This window comes from Topomyia yanbarensis, chromosome 1 (assembly GCF_030247195.1).
Source record: "Topomyia yanbarensis strain Yona2022 chromosome 1, ASM3024719v1, whole genome shotgun sequence".
Lineage (NCBI taxonomy): Eukaryota > Metazoa > Arthropoda > Insecta > Diptera > Culicidae > Topomyia > Topomyia yanbarensis.
Window position 1 is genome coordinate 7,095,263 of NC_080670.1, and position 27,743 is coordinate 7,123,005.

Below are 27,743 nucleotides of genomic sequence, written 5' to 3' on the forward strand. Positions count from 1 at the left end.
GGGATCACCTACATTCAAAAAACCCTTTGCACATACCCTGGGCAGACGGCCACGTGCCAGTTCTGCAACCAAACGGCACACTACGGTAAACCATGCGCTAAAACTGCTGCGGAAAATGGATCTACTACAACACGCACTGATAAACAGCCTTCCACCGCTAAACCACAGTCAATCGGCCAAAAGATAATCCCCGATAGCCCAAAGCAAACATCCAGTACACCGGCCGCAGGAATGACCAAAAAAGAAGACGGATACACCAAGGTCACTAGTAAACACAAGAAGCATCAAATATCAGCCAACAGTGAGCAATCAACCAACTCTAGCGATAGTGATATGGACGTACACGAGAGCGATGGAGAGGGCACACAGATTAACCAACAAGCAGCAAACGGTAAAGGGAATAATGGCAATAACGCTTCGCCCCCGAGAAAGATAACGAGAAACAGCAAGCAGTGCGCCCAGGACAGACGATCGCAATAATTTTCGCATACTTTTGAAATGTAATTACCTGAAATGTTTATTATTTCTAAAAAAGGCGAATGACCCTTGTGGTTAAAACCTTTATAAATAAATAATAATAATAATAACTTTTTCGTGCTATCAATTTTTTTTGTTTCGTTTGAAGCAATGTAAAACGGGTCGTGCAGGGATCATCAAGATCGAGATATGCCGACTTGTGAAAGCATCATGCTGCCGTGTGGGTGTGCTATCTTTCTGTCCAAAACGTCACTCGCCGGATATTTCAAGAAATCTCCAAAGGTGCTATTTCTGGCGAAAAATTTGGACGCATGGTATCCTTCTTATAATCGCAAGTCAGTCCCATGTAGATAGGGATTCCCACATAACATGGGACTGACTTGCGATGGTTCTTGATGCCCCTGGAGAACTCACCATGTTCCTGAGATAATGTCACACCTGTTTCCCAGCAAGCTCAACCAATTTTTACAAAACTTGATTTCAAATGAAAGATAAAATACTCCCATTGACTGCTATTGAATTTCATTCAATTCTGACCTTTGGTTCCGGAGTTACAGGTGAGTTATTGCGGACACATAGGAATTTCTTATATAAAACAGTACACCCACACTGGTTAAAAATATATTTAAATGAGCATCAAATTATTTCGATACGCAGGTTTAGATCAATGATGGCGAATCAAAAATTCTTAAAATGTATTGTCCACTATCAACAATTCCGGAAGTCCTGGGTTCCGGGCCTATTCCAGAACTAAAGCCACTTCGGTGACGACTGAACCAATTTTCACTAACCTAGTCTCAATTGGAAGGTATAATATGAAGTTGCACTCCACATCCATCCCTCACCCTCTTTCTCCTCCCCCTCCTCCACCTTTTAGACCAACCTCGAACTTGCATTCCCTTCATCCACCCCGTATACCAAAACAAGTTAGGTGCTTCCCGACGCCACCTCGCATTTCAAAAAATGTTAACATTAAGACTACACTAAACTTAGGTTGATTACTCAATTAAATATCATGTTTGTTTCAAATGTGTCAGCGTCGACATGTTGCTTATCGTGTTCGTGACATACGTGCTCTTATATACGCTTACCAAGTGTAATAAGAATGTAATAGACAATGTTATATTGAACGTAATTAGCTAATAAATTTGGAAGAATGAGAAAGGCACAATTACAAAGCTAGAGGTGGATTAAAACAAGCTTTTAAAATAGGCATTGAGCTCTTGATAAGACAACAATGCTGGAATCTGAGAAACCTAAACTAGACCTACAACCCTTTAATATTTGTGTATTGTACTCAACGTCCCAGGTACTCAACTATCCACTCGTAAGTAAAACTGTTTACGTTTACAAATCTCACACTTACTAATTAGCATCGAAGTGCAGCCTGCCCATATATGCATAAGAGTCCTATATTGAAAAACAGCAAGCCGAGAAAAACGCTGTTCAAGATTTACATTTTCATTGAGTCTTATGGATAGGACAACCATGTTTTGGTATTTTTTCGATATTTTCTAAACAAACCTGATAATCTTATTTGTGCATTATGATTCAATGGCGATACAGAATACAATCCAACAGATATCTCATTTTCGACAAAAATCCATATGGGACACTTATGCTTTTATGTGCAGTGCAGATTCGAATCGCGTAGCAGGATTAAATGTGAGTAAAAACAGTAGTTAGTGTTGTCTACAATCACGCCATTGTCGTTACCGACGCCAAAACCCACCGCGCAGAATGGTTTGCTGCAGGTTGCGACGCGACTAGAAAGACCGTCACCCTGCACTCACTACGGTAAATAAATGAATTACCGCGAGGTGCACCTCCGCTCTCGCCCCATCTGATATTAAACGAAAAAATGTGCAGTGTACTTTTGATTTTCACATCGACAGGAAGCAACAGCTGCTGCATTTTACACCCCATTCCTTGGGCGAGGTAGCTCCGCGGTTCCGCTGCAACCCCATTTTGAGATCCATACCATGAAGCTGATCACGTGTGACTTCATATCCGGTTGCTTTGGCGGTAACGTACTAGCGCCGCCACTACGCGTGGCATGTGTCAGTGTGCGTTTGTTTGAGCTTTCTGCTTGTTGTTGGATTCATTCCGGTAAGACCGTGGCAAATAACAGATTTCTTCGAACAGGTGCATGCGGCGTTCTGGTGGGCCATCCGTTGGACACAATCAAAACATGGCAGCAGTTCTCCAATAACAGAATCAGCTCATCAATTTACAACATAGTTACGCTACACAACGGGGTAAGTTGTCTGAAGCTCGTTGGACGTTATGTGGTTTTGGACATTGAACAGGTTTCCCACACCGACATGATCGAATTTGTGGGAGTTGAATGAAAACAGGCGCCAAATATTACGATTTTAAGTTGATGCATTCCACGTTTAAGTTATTATTAGCTGGCGTGCGCGTGATTTTATTTTAATTCTCATCGAAGCAGGAAATAAACAGTGAAACGCCATCAATCAGCGAACTCAGATGCGCTTTGCATGACGCGGACAACAAAAAACGATCAACGAACTCGTGAGATAAATGCGACATGTTTTCACAAAACCAATGCGATATTATAATGTCACGTGCAACGAAATATTTCAATCGACGATTTCGTCTACTTTTACACTGAAAGAAAACATTAACTACTGCGATTAATTTTTAATAGCAAGTTTTTAGACCGAGTCAAATTCTCGACAAACATATGATTACGGCCTAAAAGCCAACTGTCAAAATCCACTTTAAATGGAAATTCCAGACAAACCATTACTAGCCTAACACAGTTCACAACAGTTTATGAAAGAGAACACTTTTCTCTTTCATTTACTACTAACATCTGCGATTGGCGTGTAACGGTTTGTCCGGAAATTCCATTCAAAGTGGATTTTGACAGTTGGCTTTTAGGCCGTAATCATATGTTTGTCGAGAATTGTAATATGTTGCTGTTTACTGCTTGCTTCCCATTGATCCGTTAAAACATACGAGGTATAAATTCTTGACCTAAATGATAAAATAGAGTCTCAAAAAAAATAGTTTGCTATCGCTGGTTAGATTAATTATTTTTTGAGGACACCGTTCTATCACATAGGCCAGGGACTTATCAAGCCATCAACTCGTAGCGCAACTCATACCGCGCTGTCTGCTATGACTAGACTTTTTAGACTCATATTAGCGAAGACAAAAATAGTAAAACTAGCAACCATGAAAATGAAGATTACATGGGTTTCCCCTACTAATTATTCAATGTTTAGATAAATAACTACTCCCATTTTTGTGTAAAAATCCTTTTGTCATTAAAATTAGCTGTAGAAATCTTAACATTTATTATTAGGTTACTGTAAACTATTGTAAAGGGAACATGAGATACTATATCTCCATGGGATTGACTTGCGATTATAGACAGTGTTAGTGTAATTTCACAGTGCAAACTATGGTTTTGTTACATTGTCCGGGTTCCCTTATAGAAGAACAATTTTTCCTTCTACTCCTTATTCAGGCAATGACATTCATGCATTATTGTCGTTAGCATTCTTCTAAATCATGATTAGCGAAAAAGATGCGAGCTAATTGAACATAAAACCATGCTCATTCGATCGCAATTGAAATTTTTCCTTCTCAGCTTCGAGGATTCTACAAAGGAATGTTTTTTCCATTCGTTACAAATGGCGCCGTGAACTCGGTCGTTTTCGCCGTATACGGGGACCAGCTGCGGACTCTCCAAGGAAGGTAATTAGGTTTAAGAACTTTAATACACTAAAATATTATTAATTATTGTCAATCAAACTCCCAGTTGTAGAGCGGATAGAGAACGAGAGCGGCTCTGGCGAACGCATGTCATGTATGCTGGATCGGTGGCAGGAGCAACCCAAGTCTTTCTCGCGTGTCCCGTTGAGGTGGTTAAAGTTCGACTTCAAACACTCCAATGTATTCATAATAAATGTGATCGTTGAAGTAAAAGTTCCAGTTTATTCTAAAATATTATTTTTTCTACAGATATTGGTCACCCGTGGCGCTGCTCACGAGATATCCTGCTTCGCGAGGGTATCTGGGGCCTGTATCGGGGCTTCACACCGATGATGTGCCGTGATGTGCTACCTTACGGTATCTATATGCTGGTGTACGAGTACATGATGGCAATCGAGGAACGGCTTCATCGGATGAACCATAAGCGGCAGCTGGGAACGGGTATCGGCAGTCCATACGAGGCTTCTCTAATAGCCACGGCAGGTGCAACGGCCGGAGTTATTTCTTGGCTGTTTGTGGTCCCGTTCGATGTCGTTAAAACGGTCATGCAATCGGAAACGGATCCGACGGTACACAAGAATATGGTGCATTGCTTTCGACGTCTGGTCGAGGTAAGTAGCTCGGTAGCGAAACACTGTTGATTAGTTAAGCGTATTGCTGATATTTTCCAGCGTCACGGATGGAAATCGCTGTTTCGTGGAAGTAGTATGATTGTTGCCCGGGCAGCTCCAGTCAATTCGGCTACCTTTCTGGGGTATGAATGGTGTTTGGGGCAGTGTCGTAAGTATTTTGCAATAGATAGTACCTGAATAAAAAAATAACGGCGATTTTATATTTTGATGACGAATCCAAACAAGATGCTCACAATGGAGTAAATCCCAAGGGAAATCTGGTTTTTGAAAAGAGCAGACCGTTAATTGTGTTGAAAGCATGTCTCAGAAGTTGTGAAGAAATTATGATTTTTTTTCGAAGATTTCATAAATAAATCGGATCATGCGAAGCCCGTCAGTTGTAATAAGGATGCCACGTTGATCTCTCGAGGTGATTTTTTTGAATTGTGCGACGATCTTGACGTCTTCTATGGTTTAGTATAATATTGAAAATAGTCTAAAACCCCTAGAAATCAGGCAATTAGTGTCGTGTTTCTGCTAAATGTATCACCAGACTTTGCCGGTTTTCAAAGCTCTATACAAGCTTTGAGGTCCGGTGTTCAATGCAACGTCTGGAAGTAAAATAAGTAAATTAGTGATGGGATTTGTGTTCCAACCTCGTCTCGTCAGAATCCGACGCCAACTTGGAACACGACTATGTTAGCAAGAGATTGTTGCTAGCTCCAAAATACAGTTGACTGATTCTTAACAGCTACCTCAGACCTCTTTCGCGTCCACAATTTGCTACATTGGCTTCCCAAATAAAGTACACTAAACACGCGAATTCTTTAAAATGTTAAGCTTAAGTTAAACATGGACCGCAATGATAGAGAAAGGCAAAAAATATCCGCAACTTTCATTTTTTCTAGGGGCTATTAGCACAGGTGAGTACTGTCAAACTTCGAAATGTTCAACTCGCCTGACAATATTCGTCCGCCTTTTTCATGCGGCTGGGAGGAGTGTCAGGTCGTGTCGTTAACAACATCGTATTGGAATTTTGACATTTTCATCTAAAACTTACAGATATGCGAGAGGTCAAATAATCGATATTATTTTGAATTACATATTCCTAATCTACTATTAGCATGGAGACATACACAGAGTCCGGCGCTCGTAGTATAACTAATTGGGCTGATTTATATTGAAATTCCAGCCCGAATGCAACAACCCATTCTGGATGAATCAGTTGTTACACTCCGACTGCTATGAATGGCATCCAGTAGTCTGCTGCCGAAACGACTAAAAGAATTGTGAGAAACAGTTTCAACTTTTCTCTTTCTTTTCTAACGGGTAGAATGTATGGGCACAAACAGTTTTTTTAGATTTTGTTTGAAAAAATATGAATGCGTGTCCAAAACCCCAACGTTTAATGTCTTTCCCATATATTTTAATTCACGTTAGCGATCATCGAAGCAGCGCCATCTCTTAAATATTTTCTTGAAGGAATCCAAGATCGTTGGATACTGCTGATTTATGTCAGCATGACATGATTGGTGTAGGTATAGGCCATCAACCGGTTATAATTTTACCATGTGTTATGCATTGCCGATTTCAAATGAAACCAAACAATTGAATGGAAGTATTGGTCTAAAATATGAAAAGTACGAAATATATCCTCTACTTTTTACATTGCCGTTTTTCTTTACCAAGCTAAACGAAAATCAATCAATCGTATTCTAACAATTATCCAAATATATTGATTGAATTCGTAAAGGGTAGCGAAATACCCTGCTATTCTCGCCTTTAAAGATTGTTGCTTTGTGAGGCTTTTTCAATTCAACCTTAAATTAAAAGAACCTGCTCGTTTTGAGTTTTTCCATTTTTCTGTGTGCGAAAAGAAATGAAACTTTTCCCCTGCATGCAGGCTCGGTAATATTTCACAGTGTTGCATGCAAGTGTCTCGTAAATTTCATTCCTGTTTTTTGCTTCCAACATATATCTCGTTCTTTCCTTTACCGCAAACCGTGTGATGTGACTGAAATAGAATGCAAACATTAACCATATGCTGTCAGAAAAAATAATGCTGGCTATTTTCTGACAAATCGAAATTACTGTCAAAAAAGATCCACAGGAAAGTGTTTGTTTGCTTGGCCGTCCGTCATTTCACGACGAGATCTCGAACGTGTTGGTCGCGGTTTGTCCGTTTTGTGCTTTGTTCAGTAGAAGAAAAGTGCTTATACATATGTTTTTTGTTTTATTGTGTGTTCTATTGAAAAATCGAGAAACGAAAGCTGCTGAGGTTGTGTGTAGAAGTGTTTGCTATTGTTTTTTTCTTTTTCATTTCGTGCGCTATCTTTTCGACTACCGTTTTATTTGTACTGCGACGGTGATTATACGTTCAATGAAATAAAAAAAATCGACAGCTACGGTGCGAAGAAACAAAAAAAAGTCTATCTTTGGTAGCGGGTGACTACTGGGTGGGAACCATCATCATCTCGACAAAATCTTTTCGGGGTGTTATTCAAGGTGCACCGTTTAATTGATGCTGTTCATAGGCGTGAAAAGCGGTTGTGGGGGTAGCGGCGCAGCACAAATATCGCTATTACTGATTCCACAAGCAGCTGCCATCATAAATAAGCTCGACCCAAAATATAAGCGAAAGCGAAGCAATAGCGACAGCGAAGAATGACATGAAAAAGGCTTCCCACTGGTGTATATGTGCGTGTTTTCTGGGTGTTGTGCAAAGAAAAAAAATAATTAAAATAGTGCCCTGGTAAATGAGTGCATAAAGCAGAGCGAGAAGTGAAAAATATGCTAATTACTGGAACTTCTGCTCAAAATACGGTGCAATAAATCCCCATCATCAGCAGGAGGTTTGCGATGCATCTGTGACTTCGCAGCGATATAATATAATATGGAAAAGTGGGAGCTGTAGGATTATCAACGGTTACTACGAACTAGGGCTGGATGATGCGGACGAGAATCATGTACTGTTGTAACGACTGTCGTTGACCTGCGCCGTGGGATCGACTATCGGGTGTAAACACAGCTAAGGACTTGCCTTCCCGGAACTATTTACTACGGGCTACGCTTACTATCGAGAAATGGCGTCACTGAAGGTTGCTGTTCGCGTGCGGCCTTTTAATCAGAGGTGAGTTCGGAAGTTAGCGTGTAGGATTATGTCAAAGTCAAGCGGATGTGGAATAAAGGTTCATAAATGAATATTTATCGAAGGGAGGCTAAGAAAGAAATGGTTCTTATACGTTAACGGTTGAACTCAAATAGCACTCTCGCCGAATGCAATCGTTTTTTTTGGCAGAAGTAGCATATTATTCAAGGATGTCTAACCAGCATTTCTGGTCCTTTAATCGACTCAGAATTGAGGGATATATCGTTGACAGATGCTGCAGTGTCCCAAAAAAGGCGCACGTTTCCAGGCACTACGTTCAATAGTAGGTACCAAACAGAAGATCTTGGACTGGTAACTAATATTTTTCTATTCGCTTACACACAGTACTGGGCATTTCTCCGGGTTCCTCATGAGTGCCTTCATTCGTCGTACTGACACCAGGGAACCGGTGCATCTCCGTTCGCCATAGAAAACCAGTTTGAAAATGATCTCCAATCCAAATCGTAGCTTCCTCCAAAAGTTTTTGAGCTTGCCGATATTCTGGTGACCTCGACACCTCAAACGATGAAATGTCAACCTCTTCCATAATATACCCGTGGGTCTTCAACATGTCGTGTAATTCTTGGTTTGTTGCCGGTTCAATTAAATGTAAGTTCAGTTTCAGCGGTCTTCTTAGGTTTATCCAGACCATTGGTTTACTAGCTTGATCAGCTCTTGACTCTTACGATCGTCCAAAGCAAGTGATATCGTTGGCGCTTCCGCCATATGATCAGTGATTGGTAAGCCGTCAACTGAGGAGGTAACATACCACACACAAGTTTCCTAGCTCGTGCCTCCACGTGACTGGTCATTAGGCCAGTGTCGACTGGGTACCATCAGTCTTTTGCTGTAGCAGCTGAATGTGAGTGAGTGTACCACCAGATGAGCATCAAAACCCGTACCGTCAAAAATAATGGAGTAGGGCCTGAACACTTCGAACTTCAGCCCTACGTGGAACTATGACTGGGATTCGAAATGTTGACAAATATCAAGTTACATAAGAATACTGTAGAGAGGGGTGGGCGTAGCGTATTGGTAAATCGATTGCCTTGTACGCAGCGCACCTGGGTTCGAGTCCCAACCCCCCCGCACATAGGGTTAGAAATTTTTCATAAGAGACTTTTCTAACCCGAAGAGGCGAATGACCTTAAGATTAAAACCTCTATAATCGAAATAAAAAAAAGAATACTGTAGATATGAGTTTGGGTGAGCTTGCGGCGATGGAGGTTGAAGAGGAGAAGAATTGGGGGGAAAATTTGGCAGTTGATGAATAGTGGCTCGTTGAACGATGTTTGTGTCTTGCACTTCTTTCATTCACTACTGGAGACGAAGATCGGGCAGTGGCCAAGGAGGCCTGTCGGAGCATCAGTCGAAGGGCTCCGAGAATAAAACAAGAGGAACACAGAGAACTCGTCACTTATAAGCGGGGTGGCGAAGAAACGCTACGGGTGACTGTTGAGCAATGACCACACAAACCCACTGAAGCTCCTAGAGTTTTCAAAAATCTCAATAGACAGCGTTCAACGGACACTGAATCGCCGAACAATAGTTGCGGCAGGAAAAGCCCTATCCGAAAAAGATCAATGGGCTGGATCCCAAAACCGACTTAACGAACTGATCAGCGCCCAACCTTCAACGATATAATCAAGTCGAACTCTCTATGGCCATCATTCCGGTTGGGCACCCTGCGAATACCCTCAGTCATGAACAGCTGAATGCTACTCGATGCGCACTGATCGATAGCGCCATGTAGTAGAGCTCTAGCAATGCAGGATCCAAGTTTAGGATGCGCACATACAAAAACAAACAAACAAACAAACAAGAATTTCCCGAAATCGCCTGTGAGGACAACGATACAGCTAAGTAGTTGTAGGACGCAACAGCTGCGATCAAGCCTTAGGAAGGCGCTTCATTGGTAGCCTTTGAAGCAAGGCAGAAACAGGTGTGTTATTTTACCGATGACATCGAAAGGTCCAAGGGAAACATCGTCCGCCTGTTGCAGAGTCAGAACGACAATACTGCACAGAACGCTGTAGTATCGTGAAGAGAAGCATGGTCCTTAAAACGGTATGGTTCCTGTTGGCGGTACATGGGGCTTCAGTGAAACTGATTACTTCCCAATACAACCAACTGAACTACGTATTCGGGAAGATTAGAACGCGACAGTTTAAGGGTGCCTTGGTCTTCACCGAACGCGGAAGTTCTAAGCAAGCATGAACTGAAAAAGTTCTTGTGGGTGGCTGGCTCAACGCGGTACACTTCACGACGGGCCTCTGATCATAGCAAGCCTGCAACCACGGTAACGAGGGCAAAAACACCAAAATAATGAACAGCATTTGCTGCATCCAAGTGTAACATCATCACGCAAAAGTTGTTACAAGCATTTTTTTCCCGGCGGTCCACCAAAGAGCGCCTAGACATCACTCTTATACAGGAGCAGTGGGAAAATAATCTCAAAATCTTTGCTTTAAATTCTATAGCTTACAAGTTAGTATATACTGAAGACCAGCCAACTTCAAAAGCTGCTGGTTTGTCAAAACGGAACAATAAAATTCTCTATAATTACAGGGTGCATTGAACGAGACGTCGTTGCATTAACAGTGAATACACCGACGGATAGTTATAAGGAGGAGATAGTGATCGCATCAGCCTACTTCCCTAGAGATACGGATACGGCACCACCTTCTGAAATCGATACCCTCATAAAGTACTGCAGAAGCATAAACAATCCCTTCATTATTAGAGTTGATGCCAATGCACATCACACAGTATGGGGTAGCACGGATATAGACACCTTTCGTCAAATGATGTCAATATAATAAGAGAGTTAAACTTACATTCATAAATGCAGTTAGGCGCGAAGTACTGTACCTCACGTTATGCAGCGCTTAAATAACGGAAAAAAGATAAAGTTGGCACGTTCCTGTCGAACCTAGCCTGTTGGATCACAAACACACAATGTTCACCATAGAAGCCAATAAACTCAGTGCAAAACACAGGGATACAAGCAAACAAACTGTTGTGTATTCCGCTCACATTGGAAACAGTCGAAAAGAACGGGGAGTAAGATCCAATCTGCAGCAAAGCTGGATAATGCAAATGCCCTACAAAAGAGGATCATAACCGCCAATAATGAAGGTTGCTCTCTTGCAATAAGTTCTGTATGTCGCGATGTTTCTGGAAGGAACGGTAATTTAACAACACTTCGGATGAAAGCTAGGCGCCTGTTAAAAATCGAGGATTGCTAGTAAATGGTCAGACCACAGAACGGTTCTTACTGAATACAACATTCAGTCGAGAAATGTTACGAAACTATCAAATGCGTGAGTTTTGTGGAAACTTCGGAAACTTTCCAGAGGCAGTCTCTCTTCAAAAAGCTTTATCAAATGATCATGCAAATGACCAGTTCTAATGAACGCCCACTTCTCTGGTTCGGTTGAAAAAAAGACAAGAATTCAAAAGGTCAGGATTGTGATGGACTCCATCATAATAGGATTTGTGAGGCATACCAGAAACTGGTCGGAGAGTTTTTCACACCATGTCTAATTAAATGGGCTATCAACACCCTTGTCCCCACAACTCCCCTGGTCCGGATAATATATCTTCAAAAATTGGTGGTCATAATTTTTCGGATTTAATTATAAACCCTGAGATCCAATCATATGCTCACTCTAAGCTGAGGAAAGGAGGGGGATATATATATATATTCCAAAAACAGGTTAAAAAGTTTTGACACTCCCCAAGGCCTATAGACCAGTTTGACATCAACACTCTTGAAACTGATGGTGTCGCCGCGTAAATAAGTTAATCATTCTGTGCCTTGCCATGCGTAATAAATACATCACTGCAGCGCGTAGAGAATGTTGATACTGATCTTAAAATCCTGTAAATGAAATGAAAAGAACAGGAAAAAAGGGTCACCTATTTACCAACCTCCCGCACCTAATTAACATATGCGGTTCGACTAAATATTTCGAGCTTAAGCTTGTGCGGCCACTCCTGGCTGCTACTCCGTTATCGATCTGTTCTAGCTGAAGTTGCACAGGGAACCAATAGATAATTATGCTTGGGTGTAGTGAAACATCTTTCAATGTTCAACTCCTGGTAATCCTAAAGTATTTATTGACCAATTGCCAAGCTCGAACGTAGATCGCGCAAGGAAAAAGAAGAAATCGTTAGTCCGATACTTGCTTATGTTATAGGTCGTATATATAACTGCGCACTCCACAAGTATCACGGGAGGAAGATATTCGTTAGTAAGTATAGAAGTTGGATTCTACTTCTTAACCGACGCCAGAGAGGTGACTCCACTATCTGGACTAGATATCGATCCATCATGGACCGGGGACCAACGGCTTCACTTCCGAAAGAAGACGTGACCACAGATTTTTACACCTCAGAAAAATCTCAACGACCTCGGCTGAAATTGAACCCAGGCCACATTGATTGTGTGGTGGTCACGTTTAACACTCAACCACCGGTTCGACTAAATATTTGTCTCAAAGTGACAAAACTCCAGAGTTCTCTTAAAAAAAGGAAAAGCCACAGGAAGGAAAAGTCACGGTAATCAGGTATAACTATCTTTGACAAAACAATGCCACAATAGATCTACTTTGGGATCACCGCACTTTCGTCGTGTTGATACAAAGACCACATTTTCCTAATTAAAACTACTGTTGAGAAGAAATGCGCAAACGAAAACTTTGTTAGAGCGCGAAATGCAGGGTCTTCAATTTAAGCAGGAACAGGAATTGCTAGAAAACCAATTTGCTGTCGAACGAGAATTCGTGAAAAGAAAGGATGCAATCCGTCAGAAGGCTATAGAGAAAAGTTTTCGGAAGGACAATGATATAATATAGCTCTGTCTAGATGAACAAAAGTTGAACAACCGCCTGGTGGGAAATTCTCTTAGGGTGTTGGGGTGTATCCCGAAAGAGACGTCCGGTAATAGAGTGACAATTCTACAGCTTACGGAGATACCACCAACGTTAAGAGATGATAGAGGACAAGATATCTACGATCCGGAAGCCTCTCAACGTTTAGAGGTGACCTTATGCATCAGTAGCTATGAAAACACAACCAAAGCGTGTGGATTTACCAACATATACTATCTGAAGAGGTTTCAAGATTGTTTGCAGGGAGACGCTCTGGAAGTCGTGAGAAGGAGGTTGGTCCTACCGAGTACGGTTCCAGATGTAATTAGTAAATGTTGCTAGCCCGAGCTATGCTTTTTTCAATTTCATAATCGTATTTTATAATTTAATAGTAATTTTATTGCGCCAATACTTAGAGCGTCATACTGTAAATGCCAAGGACAGTGGACGCGTCCATAAACATTAGAAGTTGGACTTTAATGCTTCGTTAATTATACCAGACATCGGAAAAACGATGCAAAATGATTGTGCTGCTTTTTTCTACCAAAATTTATGGACGTGCATTAAAAAAGTATGACGAGGATAAGTTGACCTACTTCGAATGGCTAAAGCTTTTACGTTTTTGTCTTCAAAAGAAAATATATGCGCTCTCCTTATTCCTATTACAAAAAGCTATTCAAAAACATGCGATAGACGATACCTTCGTAAATTTCGAAGGATAAAACCGAGCACTGCTCAAAATACCACCCACTTCAGGTTTGCATCCTTTTCAATAAGCACCAGTTGAGTTCGGGACTCATTACCTCTCGAGTAAATAGGAACCACAACCAGCACGGGCTTTATGCACATATAATTTTACGTTGGTGGTTGCTGGTTGGTGCACATACAGCGAAAACCCAACGAACCATGCACCGCTCTACAACAACAAAGTTAGTTGCTTTGTTTATCTTTGGGCATTACTTTGGTCGAGGGCTGATTTTTTTTTCTTCTCTGTCTGACTGTATGTCTACCCTCCTCGCGCGGTAACAAAACCGTCGGTAAGTAAGCCTAGCGCGCAACAGTAACCGATTGCCTGGTCGGGGACTAGTAGGTGTTGGATGTGAACCACAGGAGGAATACGTTATAACGACCACATTCGCAAAATAGAAAGACGGCTGCAACTCATAACTATCCGGGCGAACGTTGAGTCATAGACGGATTTGTCTTTCCGCGAACCAAGTTGGCCAATAAGGCAATTGCAATTCATGACACTGAACTAGTCAACGAGTTTACTATTCATAATCGCAAGTTAGTCCCACGTGGATAGGGGATTCCATAGAGCATGGGACAAGTATGCGATTATGATGAGTGTATGAATCTCTTCTCCACTGAGCTCGCACGAATAAGCCCACGTTCTGATTTGCTTGGAGAAGAACCACAATTCGCGCAAGATAGTTCCAGCAGTTTGCGTCATCGTTTTCGTTGTCCAAGCCTGTACCGTCGTGACCCCTTGCTAATGGAGCCGGGTAAGCGGACTGTTGAGCACTGCAACAAATTATTGTTATTCCTCTCGTTCTTTGTTTCGCGGCTGCTGATGGTGGTTTCAGCGTGAACTGTTTTTAGACGACACTTTCTAGGGTGCTGTGAGTGGAGACATTGTGTGTCGGTACATAAAACGTTGATTTTGACTGGATTTAAACGGGGAAATGTTTAAACTTTCGTCTGTCTGGCTTAAATTCAATTCATCAAATAGTCTTTAAACAATGTACTACCAGACTATTTAGCAAGTTGCAAATCGAAAATTATTTACGATACTCGTTCCGAGGGTTTGTGTTACACCTTAAGGATAAGGATTTTCAAAATTTTCCAGAACAATTTGTCCAACTTTCTCATTGAACATTTCATTTGATTTTCCATTTCATTTCCGTTCTATTATATGTACTGCGTCAGTAAGAGTTGAAAAAATCGCCTTCCAATAATGTGAACCAATGTCGTCTTTTCCACACTTATTCCGAAATCTTCGGGTCGGTTCTAAAATGTTCAATTAATAATATGTAGAATGACTTGTTACAATGTTCTAACTTCAGTCTAAACAATACTTGCATACCTTTCCGAGAGGACCAAGCGGCTCCCAGTAATTATCCTCTACGAGCCTTGGCCTGGGCTCAGTTGTCAGACAGCTTACCGTTCCAGTGCTTCGTCGGCATAAAAGCGAGAATTCAGAAAGCCATGAAAATAACCGCCGATGGGGCTAAATTCCGTCCTTCGCGAAGGCTACTGGATGCCGTTCATGTTTGGCTGGTCAAGCGCTTCAATTGCGTGAATAAGAGCACTGCAAAAAATAAAGGAAACCAGTGTTCTTTATTCGTATATAGAATTAATTTGACACAGCTCGAACAGGCATGCGGTTCGTAACGGTTGTTTTGATTATCTTGCCAGCTGTCTTTTTTAGTTCGTATAGATATTACAATTATAATCCACCAGGGATCCCAGGTAATACTTTTTTAAATCTATTCGCAGCATATGCAAAAATCTGTGCTTAAAGAAAATGTCAGTTTGTCTCTAAATAGTAACTCTCGACCTTTCTTCAGGTTTTTGGTTTTTTTTGGTACGAGTTACAAATTGAAAAATGTGTGCTAATCTGTCCATTGTAACAGAAAATTCTGAAAATCTGAGCAATTTTTTAAATCTACACATATCACATTTAAAATCTGTGAAACACAGATTAATCGATGTAGTCGAGAGACAATTTTCTGAACAGGCCTGATTCTGAAATGTTGGCGGTAGCCACCCTCTGATGCCTGTGATGTGCATCCTGACAGTTTAATATTATCGGCAAGGTATCTCGAGTAACATTGACATATAATAATTTTGTTTTTGATCTAGTAATAATTGTAGTTTTTCTAGTACTAAGATACAATTGTTATGTGCTAGTCGTATGTTTATCTGTGTATGGGAGGTGCGTGTTGGTGCGGGGCGGTACGTTTGATTTGATCTAGTCTTCATTGTCGATACGTCTGACTATTTTGAAACATTTGAGTCAGAGAATGGATGAAGAACTGGCATATATGATGAAATAGTGGGTAATTTACTGTCTCGTGTGCAATTTTATCTTTCCAAGGATTCGTTAGCCACTTCTTTCCGGAGTTCAATTAGAGCATTTGTTTCGATTCATTCAGGAAAATTCTATTAATTTGGAGACGCACGCGAATCATGCCTTCAGTTGGATCAATCCAAAAAAATGTCGCTCATATCCACTAGACAACACGTTCCATGATGACGTGACCGTAAACTCACTCTCTTCTAGTATCAACCGTACACTGAAAATTAAGCATCAGATTAGAGGTCCGCGGGTCCATTAAATAAATTTCAATTCGCTTACCAAGCAGGTAAATCAACAATTACAGCGCTTCAATCTGTCTCTAGAATTGAAAAATCAATCCAAACAAAAGAAATTGCACTAGCTGCGTTCCTTGATATAGAATGAGCGTTTGACAATGCATCATACGATTCAATGAAAACGTCCATGGTAAAACGTGGCTTCGACAAATGCATCATCGAGTGGATTTTTTCGATGCTAGCTGATCGAGAAATATCAGCAAATCTTGGAAGTTCGACGATTACAGTGAAGGCCACGATAATGTGCCCACAAGGAGGAGTACTGTCGCCCCTTCTGTGGTCTCTAGTGGTTGATGAACTTCTTACAAATCTGGAAGCACGAGGCTTCGAAATTATTGGATTTGCGGATGATGTGGTCATACTTGTACGGGGTAAATTCGAAAATGTAATAACTAACCGTATGCAAAGTGCTCTAAATTATACGTTAGAATGGTGCAAACGAGAAGGGCTAAACAGAAATCCTTCCAAAACAACCATCGTTCCCCATTCACAAAGAAAAAAAATTATGCCATAGGCGAGCTACGATTCGGAAATACTGTACTAAAACTTTCATCTGGAGTAAAATATCTAGTAACAACTCTTGATAAAAACCTCAGCTGGAGTTCACATTTACAGCAAATAATAAACAAGGCGACCAATGCCTTGTGGATAACTCAACAAACTTTTGGAACTAAATGGGGACTGAGGCCAAAAATGATCCACTGGATATACATGTCTATCGTGAGACCGAGTTACTTATACAGCTTTAGTTTGGTGACCGAAGACTAAGCAAAAAATCGCTCAAAACAAACTTGGAAAACTTCAGCGTATTGCAACTGCTGCTGTAACTGGTGCAAGGCGTAGTGCTCCAACCAAGGCCTTAGATGCACTGCTTACACTTCCATTACACCAAGTGGTGCAATTGGAAGCTGAAAAGGCTGCACTGAGGCTTTATCGGACTGAAAGTTTCTTAAAAGGAAAGCTTACAGAACATTTGAGTATCATTGGAAAGTTTGCAATCAATCCAATTGTATTAATTAATGAAGCCTGGATGGAGAAAAGGTACATATTTGAAAAATCATTCAATATATTCGAAACAGAACGTATTGAATGGGAATCAGAAGGTCCTCAAGTTCCTTCAGGATCTATTATTTTTTACACCGATGGTTCAAAAATGGGAAATAGAGTTGAAGCTGGAGTCACGGGCCCCGGAATAAATATCTCAAGATCAATGGGTGTCTGACCAACCGTATTTCAAGCTGAAGGTCGGCCAATTATAGAATGTGTTGCAACTTGCCTAAAAAGAAATTACAGACATACACAAATTTGTATCTTCTCAGATAGCCAAGCAGCCCTTAATGCACTTAAATCCTTTACATGCACATCCAAACTGGTTTGGAAATGCATTCAATCACTTCAACAACTTGCTATGCAAAACAAAGTGAATCTGGGTTCTTGGCCGCAGTGGAGTTGAAGGAAATGAGAAGGCGGATCAACTCGCAAGGTTAGGCTCTTCGAAGCAATTCATTGAATCAGAGCCATTCTGTGGTATATCTGACTGTTCTCTGAAAGAAGAACTAAGAAATTGACAGAATAGTAAGAAGGATTTCAGTTCTTATACTGGGTTAATTACTGGACATTGTGGTAGCAATCATCACATGAAGATAATTGGGTGGCTTGAAGCCCGGATGACACTTGTCGTTTTGTAATAGCGATAGAGAATCTTCGGTACATTTATTGTGCAATTGTCCTGCACTATTGACAAAAATGAAACAAATTCTTCGGATTAGAACTAATTGTACAATCGAGAATCTGGTCAATCTCCTGAAAAGGTAGTCAATTTCATAGGATATATAATACCTGATTGGAAAAATGCTAAAAATCCAGTAACAGCGGCTACTCAAACAAATAGTAATTAGCTGAGCTGGTAAGCAAATAGTAAACAGGGGATATATCACAATAGATCGAAACACTGGTCGCAGTGATTAATATACCCAACAAAGGGAAAAAAGGTCTGCGGGATCATTCACACGCGAATATGTGAATGGCCACGCGGTTATAAAATCGAATTCATACTCGTGAAATTACATACGCGCGACATGAAAACGCCCACGCGATTGAGCACTACCATACCAACGCTCATGCCCTTCGCGATGATACACGCGATCGCAAAGTCCCTATGCCCGCACATATGAACCGTCTACTCATCACATTCTGAATCACGGCCTCTAAACGCTAAAACTCGCACCTTCCGCATATACACGCCTACATTCGGACTCACAATTAGACTACAGTGAAAACCCGTTTTTATCAGCCCCTTGGTGAAATTTTGGCCGATAAAATCAGGACATATATTTTTCGTTCTTTTAAAGAAACCGAAGCTCTTAGGATATTCTTCTTTGGTCCCTAGATATAACCTCAAAAACCTTTCTTGATTATTTAGCTTAAACTTCCCTTCCCTTCCCTCTGACAGTGCAACATTTAAAAAAAAACATTTTTTTTGCCTATTTCGGATCTCTAAGATTAAAAAAAAAATATGCCCAAGAAAAGACTTACTTGAATTCAGCTTGGTTCGTCTGCTAGTGCCCATCAAACTACCAACTATCAAGTTTCACATGAAGCTGATAAAATCGGGAGCAGATAAAATCGAGGGATAATAAAATCGGGTCTTCACCGTATTATACCTACAAAATCAAACGCAGAACTTATCATTTTAATGATGGCCTTGGTACTGCGTTGCCTCCAGGCACTACAGTCTTGTCCGTCAGGTTAAGGATGTATGAAACCCGTTAGCCACCACCCACGGCCCTAGTTACCCATAATGGGAAAAAATTAGTCTTCTGTGCTATTATTCTGGTTCATGATACATAATTTTAGAACAAAACCATTCGACGACAAAAAGTAGCTTAAATCTGCTGAGACCGCATTTGGTTTTCCTTCGGTTCGGTTCGAGCAAACTTTATGGGGAATAGTGGACAAATATTTCTTTTGTCCTTTATGGGCAGAGATTCTTTTCGTAAAACCCTAAAATACCTTCACTCGTCTAGCTACTCAGCATGATGATAACAGAAAAAATGAGGATTTACGTGGTCTATAATGTAATGAATACATAGATTGACTAGAACAGGGTTAATCGAATTCTGTTATAAGATAGAGGTGAAAAACCACAATTGTACGAAAAAGTATTCGCGAGTAAGGACTAATACTGCTAGTATGTTTACCATTTCAATTAATAGTCGATTGATCGGCTTTGGACCTAGGAGACAAAAAGGAGATTAGGAAGAGACATAAGCGGATTCAATGCGAAATTTACCAATGTGACGTAGACTTTCCCTTTAAGAAACGCATCCCAGCACGGGGTCTAAAGCAACTTTACTTGAAGATTTTTTTTACTCAACTTGGTCGTTCTGTCTGCTACTCACAGCTCATTTTGAGGAATGGTTTTTGATAAAAAAAATATGATTTGGCAAGAGATCTATTTCTGTTGCAAGCAAGTCAGTGTTATAGTGACAGCTAAGATCACACATTTGGAAGTATACAAAAGAGTTTTATCTTTCATTAAACCCCAGGATGGTCCATTTACGTTTTAGCCAAATCTAGACAGCTACAATGGAACAAAGACAAAGAAGTTCGAACATTAGAGAAGTATTGAGTGATAATAGAACGCAAACTGTAGACGAAGAGAGCTGTCACCGTCGATATTGATCGAATGAAAAATTTGGGTAATCTGCTAAGTAAGTAGGATTGATGTGGAGTTTGTAAGACATGTCGTTCCTGCAGCTGCTTACTAAACTTTTTATCATTCGTAAGATTAGCCCAATTTTTCTTGCAGGCCTGATTTTGGAATTCGTAGAACCACTGTGAGATTCAATAAAATTTCTTGAAGTTCGTAGTGATTCCTTTGAAGTCCGAAGGAATTCTGGAAAGCTTGTAGACACTCCTCAAATTTTTTATAAATACCCAAGATCACATGGAATATTCTTGAAGTTTCCAAGACGTCCCACGAATTCTTAAGATTTCTTTCAAATTGTAGGATTTTTTTTTTGAAGTTCAGAAACTATTTTTGAAATTGTGATCTTCATAAACTCGATGAATAACCTTACTTGAAATCAGAGTTGAAAATATTCAAATTCATTGAATGAAAATTGATCATATTCAGCTGTATTCATTTTCAATATTCAGTGACGCAGCTGAAAACGTCAAACGAACATAGCGCCCATTCATCCATGCAGATTTTCATTCGTCTTCGATTATTACACGAAGCGACCGTGCAACAACGAATCAAACGCATCAAAGTAGGCCCTGGTACAATGTAAGCGATGATGTTTGTTGTTTCATATGCTTTACCAGCATTTGAAAACATTTTCCTAGATAATTAGTGAAATGAATAAATTGTACGATATTCAAGTGAATGAATAACATGGATATTTGAATGAATATTTTTTCTATTCACCGTGAGTCACATCAGGTTCATTTTCAGCCGTCAAAAAAGAGCTTCGATTATTTTTAACTCTGCTTGAAATTTGTATGATTTGTATGAAGCTTGAAGGTCTTTCCTGAAGTTTATAGAGTTACACAGGTTTCACAAACAAAAATCTTAAAATTTGTTTGACTACCCTGGAATCAGAGTTACGCATAAATTGCCGGCAGTTCTAAGGAACTCTAAAAAATTTCGAAATATTTTGCAATTTGTTGGACTTTCCTGAAATTTGCAAGAACTGTGAACTGTTTGATAATTTTTTTTGTGTCTAACTAGTGCTAATTTGGGTACTAGTTTAGATACATCGTCTAACTAGACACCCAGATGGTGCTAGTTACTGACGAGATGAATTCGAAACACAAAAAAAATCAATACTTCATTTAAGTCGAAATGGTTTTTGCTGATATAACACAGACAGCTGGGGCGGGCATAGCGTAGTTGGTAAATCGATTGCCTTGTACGCAGCTCACCTGAGTTTGATTCCCAATCCAATCTTTCTTCTATTTTTCTAACCTGAAATAAGAGGCAAAAAAATAAAAATAAAATGAGTTAAAGTTCTCTGTATTTGCCTGGGACGTTTACAATTTGTAAACGTCATTTCTTCACAACGGACGTCTGTGCATGCACCGGATATGCATAATCGGTAAACAGATGTAGTGTGTGTCAATGTGCCAATGCGTTTCGACAACCGCCGACGTGCTTTAATTGACGTTTCCCGTCATCACCGAGGAAAATATTGTCGATTACCCTGGTTTGGTACTGAAAACTTTCCTATTCCAATTCAATCGCAGTCCATTGTAGTACCTGTTTTTCTCCTAATGTTGTTCAAATGCTAGAGTCACGTTTGATTTGCGATAAAACTGCGGTTTATCACGAACGATTGTGGTTGGCAATCGAAACGAATTTATATATTGGCAATTGGCAGCTCAGTAAAACCGATAGCCGTGCTCCACATGGACACGGATATTATTTGTAAACATCATCATTACACGGGAAGAGACTTAAGAACTTTTCCCTCAAGACGTTCTGCATGAAATAGTGAAACACATTAATTTAATTTCTTGGCAAGTTGCACAGTATTCTCAGGAAAAAAAACATTCCAGGAATTGAACTCGGTTCAGTAACAGTCGAGTGAATTCTCTCTACATACCTACAGTGTGATACATGTTGTCAAGACACAGAAGGAACGAAACAGACTTTGTTGATATCAAAAATATCACAGCTGACTTTGTTGTAAACATGAATCATCACCCCGACAAAAACGCCCGGCTAACTGCGCCATGAAATGTCACACAGACTCAACTCAGAATCGAATAGTAAACAACGTTGTAGTTGTTCGCTACACGACACGAGCTGGGAGCGATAGTATCTGTGATAAGCTAATTACCGCACGAAACCAGAATTAAAAATAGCGGTGAACTTTTCCAGATAAACTGTTGAACGATATCGACATCATTTGTTAAACTCACACTTTGAAGCTATGTGCGTTCGGAATAAGCATATACTTTGACGATGCGTCACGAAACATGGGCGTGCATCACCCTCTGAAAGTGTTGCAAAAACCCAACAAATAATCAACCGCGAATCACGTTGATTGCCGAAATAGAGATGATTCGCGAAATTTCAGCGACTGCATTTTTCATCTTCTTTTGATGCAATCGACACCATCTGAGCGGTTGCAACTGAACGTGAAGAAGATGCAAAAAGCGACTGAAAATGAACGAACAAACAAAAAAAAAAATAGTAAAAATCTTCGTCCCATCAGCTCTTCATAGCTCTTCAATCAACGAAACGTTTTCTCTTTCGTCGATTCGATATTGACCAACCAAACGGCCAACCGACAATAATAATAATAGTAATAGCAACAGTTAGGCCGCTGTTGATTTGGATGAACATCAACCATCATCAGCAACAGCAGCTGGAGGGATGTTTGTAACAATAAGACTCGAATTACTGATAAGTTTGTTCATTTAACTGCAACGGCTGTTTGTAGTAGAGCTATCTCAGATTTGTACACAAGTGGGCAGCTTCATAAAATGAAAGCGAAAATTTGCACCCAGATTCCGTACCATTACATAAACATTCTTCTCGCATCTGGATCTTATTTCGGTTGCTGAACTTTGAATAATGGAAACTTGATCGGATGCCAAGCTGCGGTTAGGGCCGGTATGGAACGAACAGAATATTCTTACTTTTTATAGGATGACAATTAGTAGTTGATGAAATATTAGAAGCTCCCACGGAGATTAATTGCGAAATGCGGGCGTCAGCAGCGGGTGTTCTACTCTTGTTGGAAAGGTAAGTAATTCCGGAAAAGGTCATACCAGCTGGAACTGGTAGCGCCTTGAACTTGATGCAAAATGAAACTATTGTACTGATGTCAACATACGAACCCAGAATTGTTCAAGTGATGAGATTCAATAGATGCATTTTATGTTGTATTTGTTAAGATTTATTAAGGTTATGAACCATTTGGAAGAATTTTTAACTTTTGGTGAACATCTGACACTTTGAAAGTTATTTGTAGAATAACCCAGAGAGAATAGGGAGAGAGACGAATAGTGTGAAGCCACAAATAACTCTTTAGGGCCCCGTACACGAAGCGTTAGTAATATCATTACTGAGCAGTAATGTCACTTTTAATGAACGTGTAAAGCGAGTAATGATGGAATTCCCGTACAATTCCAGTAATGACACTACTTAGTAATTTTTTTTCGAGAGTTGTCCTACTGGAGCTGTAGAGCTAGGTTCTCGGAAGGGCTCCCCGTCAGAGTCACATACTACAATTTGCAGACGAGACAGGCAATGTCCCCCACGAAAACACTGCATTAGACCTATTGTAGCGGGCCATGATTCTGAATGTGATATTGTACGGTTCAGGTATGTGCGGGCGTAGAGACTCGCGATCGCGTGTATCATCGCGAAGAGCTCGAGCATTTGTACGTTAACGTGTTCGATCGCGTGTGCGCTTGTATGTCGCGTGTGCTAGCGTGGATGTAACTTCGCGTGTATAAATTCTATTTTATAACCGTGTGCCTTTCGCATATTCGCGTGTGTTCTTGGATAATCGCGCGCGGACCGTGAATCTAATACTTTATTTTTTGGTGTACTGCTAAGATTCTAAAAGAGTGTGAGATCTTGCATATCACTAGAGTGCCCGGTGATGTCGCCATGGAACGTGTTGTCTAGTGGATATATGCTTTATTTTTTGATTGGTCCTACTGAATGTATGGACCTAAATTATTAGGACAGAGAGTAATGGTTTCCGGACGTGACCGATCCATGAGCGCGCGAAAGCGGACGTATGTAGGTTCGTGTTTGAGACAGCGTTTGAAACTTCGTGAGTGCTAAGACGTTCTCCTTATTACCGGGGTGTTATTAAGTTTGCGCGATCGCGAATGTAGGTGTCCGTTGTTAATCGCGAAGGGCTTAAGCGTTCGTATGTTAACGTGTTTGTCACGTGTGCTCGCGTTCATGTGACTTCGCGTGTACAAGACTGGATTTTGTAACCGTGTGGCATATCCTATATACGCGTTCGTTCTTGGATGGTCTCGAGGACCTTCATTCTGATAGTTAGCTTTTTGGTGTACAATTCACATTCTGACAGGGAGTATGTTACCCCATATCACTAGAGTCCTCGGTCATGTCGCCATGTAACGTGGTGTCCAGTGGATATGAGAGCTTTCTTTTTTTAATTGATCCAATTGAAAGCATGGACCTAGTCTGCTGATATCAAGGATAGAAACATCCGGAAGTGACCGATTCATGATCGTGCGAGTGCGGGAGTTTTTAGGTTCACGCTTGAGACCGCGTTTGAAAATTTATAGGAGCTGAGACATTCACTTTATCACCGGGATGTTACTATGTTACGTTTTTTCTCCGGACAAAACCAGCCTAGAGGCCGCGTGGCATCCGGCGGGTTTGAAGTATGTCAGTTATGGAAATAACTGTCAAATTCATTCCCAAAGGTGGCCGCGTCACTTATGAGGAGACAAAGAGCTTTAGACCGATCAGTCTGACCTCTTCCTTCTCAAATCAGTGGAACGTTTAATCGACCACCACATTCGGGATGGTAGCTTGGGCGAGCATCCGCTGCATGCAATGCAACATGCATATAAGCGGGGGAAGTCTACTACCTCCCTGTTACACAATGTTGTCTACAACATTGAAAAAGCTTTTTCACAAAAGCAATCAAGTTTAGGAGTTTTTCTCGACATTGAAGGTGCTTTTGACAACGTGTCTTTCGAATCCATTTTGGAAGCAGCACGAGATCATGGAGTACCTACATATATCACGAACTGGATACACGCAATGCTTAGCAACCGACATCTGTGCTCATCGTTAAGACAAGTAGAGATAAGGAAACTGAGTGTCTGCGAATATCCTCAAGGTGGTGTGCTGTCACCACTTCTATGGAACCTTGTCGCCGATAGCTTGTTGAGAAAACTAAATGAGCTTGGGTTTCCGACGTATGGTTTCGCCGATGATTATCATATAATGATCACCGGTATTTGCATTAACACACTTTTTGATTTGATGCAACAAGCCTTATGTGTTGTTGAGCGGTGGTGTCTTCATGTTGGACTATTAGTTAATCCAAATAAAACCTCAATGGTGCTTTTCACGCAACGAAGGATTAAAACCGGAGCTCGTCCATTGCAATTTTTTGACTCTGAAATTATTGTTTGGACAGCTCACATCGATTTCAGGATCGAGAAAGCTTGCATGGCCTTTGGTCAATGTAGACGGGCTTTCGGCAAATCTTGGGGACTCAAACCCAAGTACATTCAGTGGATCTACACAACAATTGTTAGACCAATACTGGCATACGGGTGCCTTGTTTGGTGGCAGAAGGGAGAAGTCATGACAATCCAATCAAAGTTGATGGCGATGACTGGTGCGTTCTCGACAACACCTACTGCTGCTCTCGAGGCACTCTTGAACATAAAACCACTACATGTGTTTCTGAAACAAGAAGCACTTTCTTGTGCATACCGTCTTAAGGTTACTGGGCTCTGGAACAGTAACCCAATAGATCGTGTAACTAGCCACACAAGACTGTGGCCCCAAATGGTTACTTGGGATGAATATACACTTGCTCCCAGTGACCTTACACTCACATGTAGTTTTCCTTCTAAAACTTTCAATGTGAGAATTCCTCTTCGTGAGGAATGGCTGTCTGGCTGGATGGAGCGACAACTTGAAGAATACGTAGTTTGTCATACGGACGGTTCTTTGTTGGAGGGCCGAGCCGGTGCTGGTGTCTATTGTCATGAAATGAGATTAAACCAATCTCATTCGCTTGGTAGATACTGTACCGTATTCCAAGCAGAAATCTTTGCGATTCTGTGTGGCGTACAATCCGCACTTCAACAGGGAATTTGCGGTAAAGGAATCTATTTTGGCTCTGACAGTCAGGCTGCCCTGAAAGCACTCAGTTCGGCAGATTTGAGATCGAAATTAGTAATCGCATGTCGAACTCAAATCGAAGAACTTGGCATTTCAAATGCTATCTACCTTCTATGGGTACCCGGTCATTCCGGAATTACTGGAAATTAATGGGCGGACGAATTGGCTAGAGCTGGCGTTGCGACTGATTTCGTTGGTCCAGAACCAGTTCTACCACTGTCAATGAGTTGGATAAAGCACAAGATTCGCTCTTGGGCTGCATTCGAACATGCCAACCATTGGCGTAGCTTGCAAACTTGCGTTCAAACAAAGGCTTTTCTGCCGGATGTGAGTCCGAAAATGTCAAGAAATTTGTTGCATTTTTCCAAGCACAACTGCAGTATTCTGGTCAGGGTACTGACTGGACATTGCAAACTCAACTATCACATGGCTACTATTCAGTGCGCTGAGTATTATTCATGTGATCTTTGTGAATCCGATTACGGAACATCATATCATTTGATATGCAATTGCCCTGTATTAATGCAATTGCGCATCCGGATTTTTGGTTCTCCATACATAGATGAACCTATGTACAGAGAGCTGAAATTTAAGGATATGCTTTTGTTCCTAACCCAGTGTGGTAAAGAGCTATAGTTTTTTAGCCGTATTTGAATGACAATATCTCTTCGGGGGTGTTGTCGTTCTGTTATCTCAATATTCCCTCGGGGGTGTTGATTTAACCACTACTCACTGTTTGAGTAGTGGTTCTAAATCCCTCCGGGGGTTGTAAGTTTTATTCCTGCTGTTGTAACACCTGCAGATCGTTCAGCATCACTCCGGGGGTGCAGAATGCTCTGTTTTAATTGTTCTGTGTCGTTGTTTTCCTTACCCCTAACCTTACCACTTCCCCAATCCTTCCCATCAGGAAAATGATGAAAAGACGATTCTTGGCAAGGCACAAATCTCCGATCAACATGGTGAACGTGCCATTTGAGCCAGACGCTACTGATACTATGTTTACGAGATCGTGGGTGTAGCCGTGGATGGTCGCGAAGGGTTCAAGCATTTGTATATTAACATGTTTGTCACGTGTATGTGGCTTCGCGTGAATAATTTTGATTTTATGATGATGTAGTGTGTATTCTTGTTTGATCGCGCGCGGACCGTGAATCTGATGCCTAATTTTTAGTGTATGGTACAGATGGTAGTCCGTTTCCCTATGGGGAAACTTGAGTTCCAGGTCAGGTCACCATGGAACGTGTTGTTTAGTGAATATGAGCGTCACTTTTATGATTGGTTCAACTTAAGGCATTAGTCCAGACTGGTAAAACTTTCGGACGTGACCGTTTCATAATCGCTCGAGTGGTGGGTTAATGTTTGAGACCGCGTTTGGAAGTTTAAAGATGCCACGTTTACTTAACTACCGGGGTGTTTTCATGTAGGCGAAATCGTGGGCGTAAGTATATGTGGATTATTGCAATTGCATGGTCGCGTTTGTGGCCAGATTTGTGTTATCGCGAAGGCCATTTTTTTCTCTCTCTTTCTCTCTATATTCTATCTATCCCATCGCAGCAAGATGAAGAGAAAGAAAGGTGGGAACATTTAACGCTTTTGAGTGTATTAGTTTTACACTTGCAAAATTAAGTATGGCGTCCGGG

At 40.9% G+C, this 27,743-nt stretch overlaps 2 protein-coding genes across 2 annotated transcripts in view; both read left to right on the plus strand.

Annotated features, from left to right (window-relative positions):
• The first annotated feature begins 2,285 nt into the window (after positions 1–2,285).
• Positions 2,286–5,045, plus strand: LOC131676245 (solute carrier family 25 member 45). Its single transcript, XM_058955366.1, has 6 exons — positions 2,286–2,502; positions 2,623–2,735; positions 4,100–4,206; positions 4,271–4,404; positions 4,474–4,835; positions 4,896–5,045. The coding sequence occupies exons 1-6, from the start codon at positions 2,460–2,462 to the stop codon at positions 5,031–5,033; spliced, it is 897 nt and encodes a 298-aa protein (XP_058811349.1). The 5' UTR covers positions 2,286–2,459; the 3' UTR covers positions 5,034–5,045.
• Positions 5,046–6,965: 1,920 nt separating this feature from the next.
• LOC131676747 (kinesin-like protein Klp98A) overlaps positions 6,966–27,743 on the plus strand; it is a 42,538-nt gene continuing 21,760 nt past the window's right edge. The window contains exon 1 of the mRNA XM_058956032.1: positions 6,966–7,965. Within this exon, the coding sequence (XP_058812015.1) occupies positions 7,919–7,965 (47 nt within the window). The 5' untranslated portion in view covers positions 6,966–7,918. The remainder of the gene's footprint in view (positions 7,966–27,743) is intronic.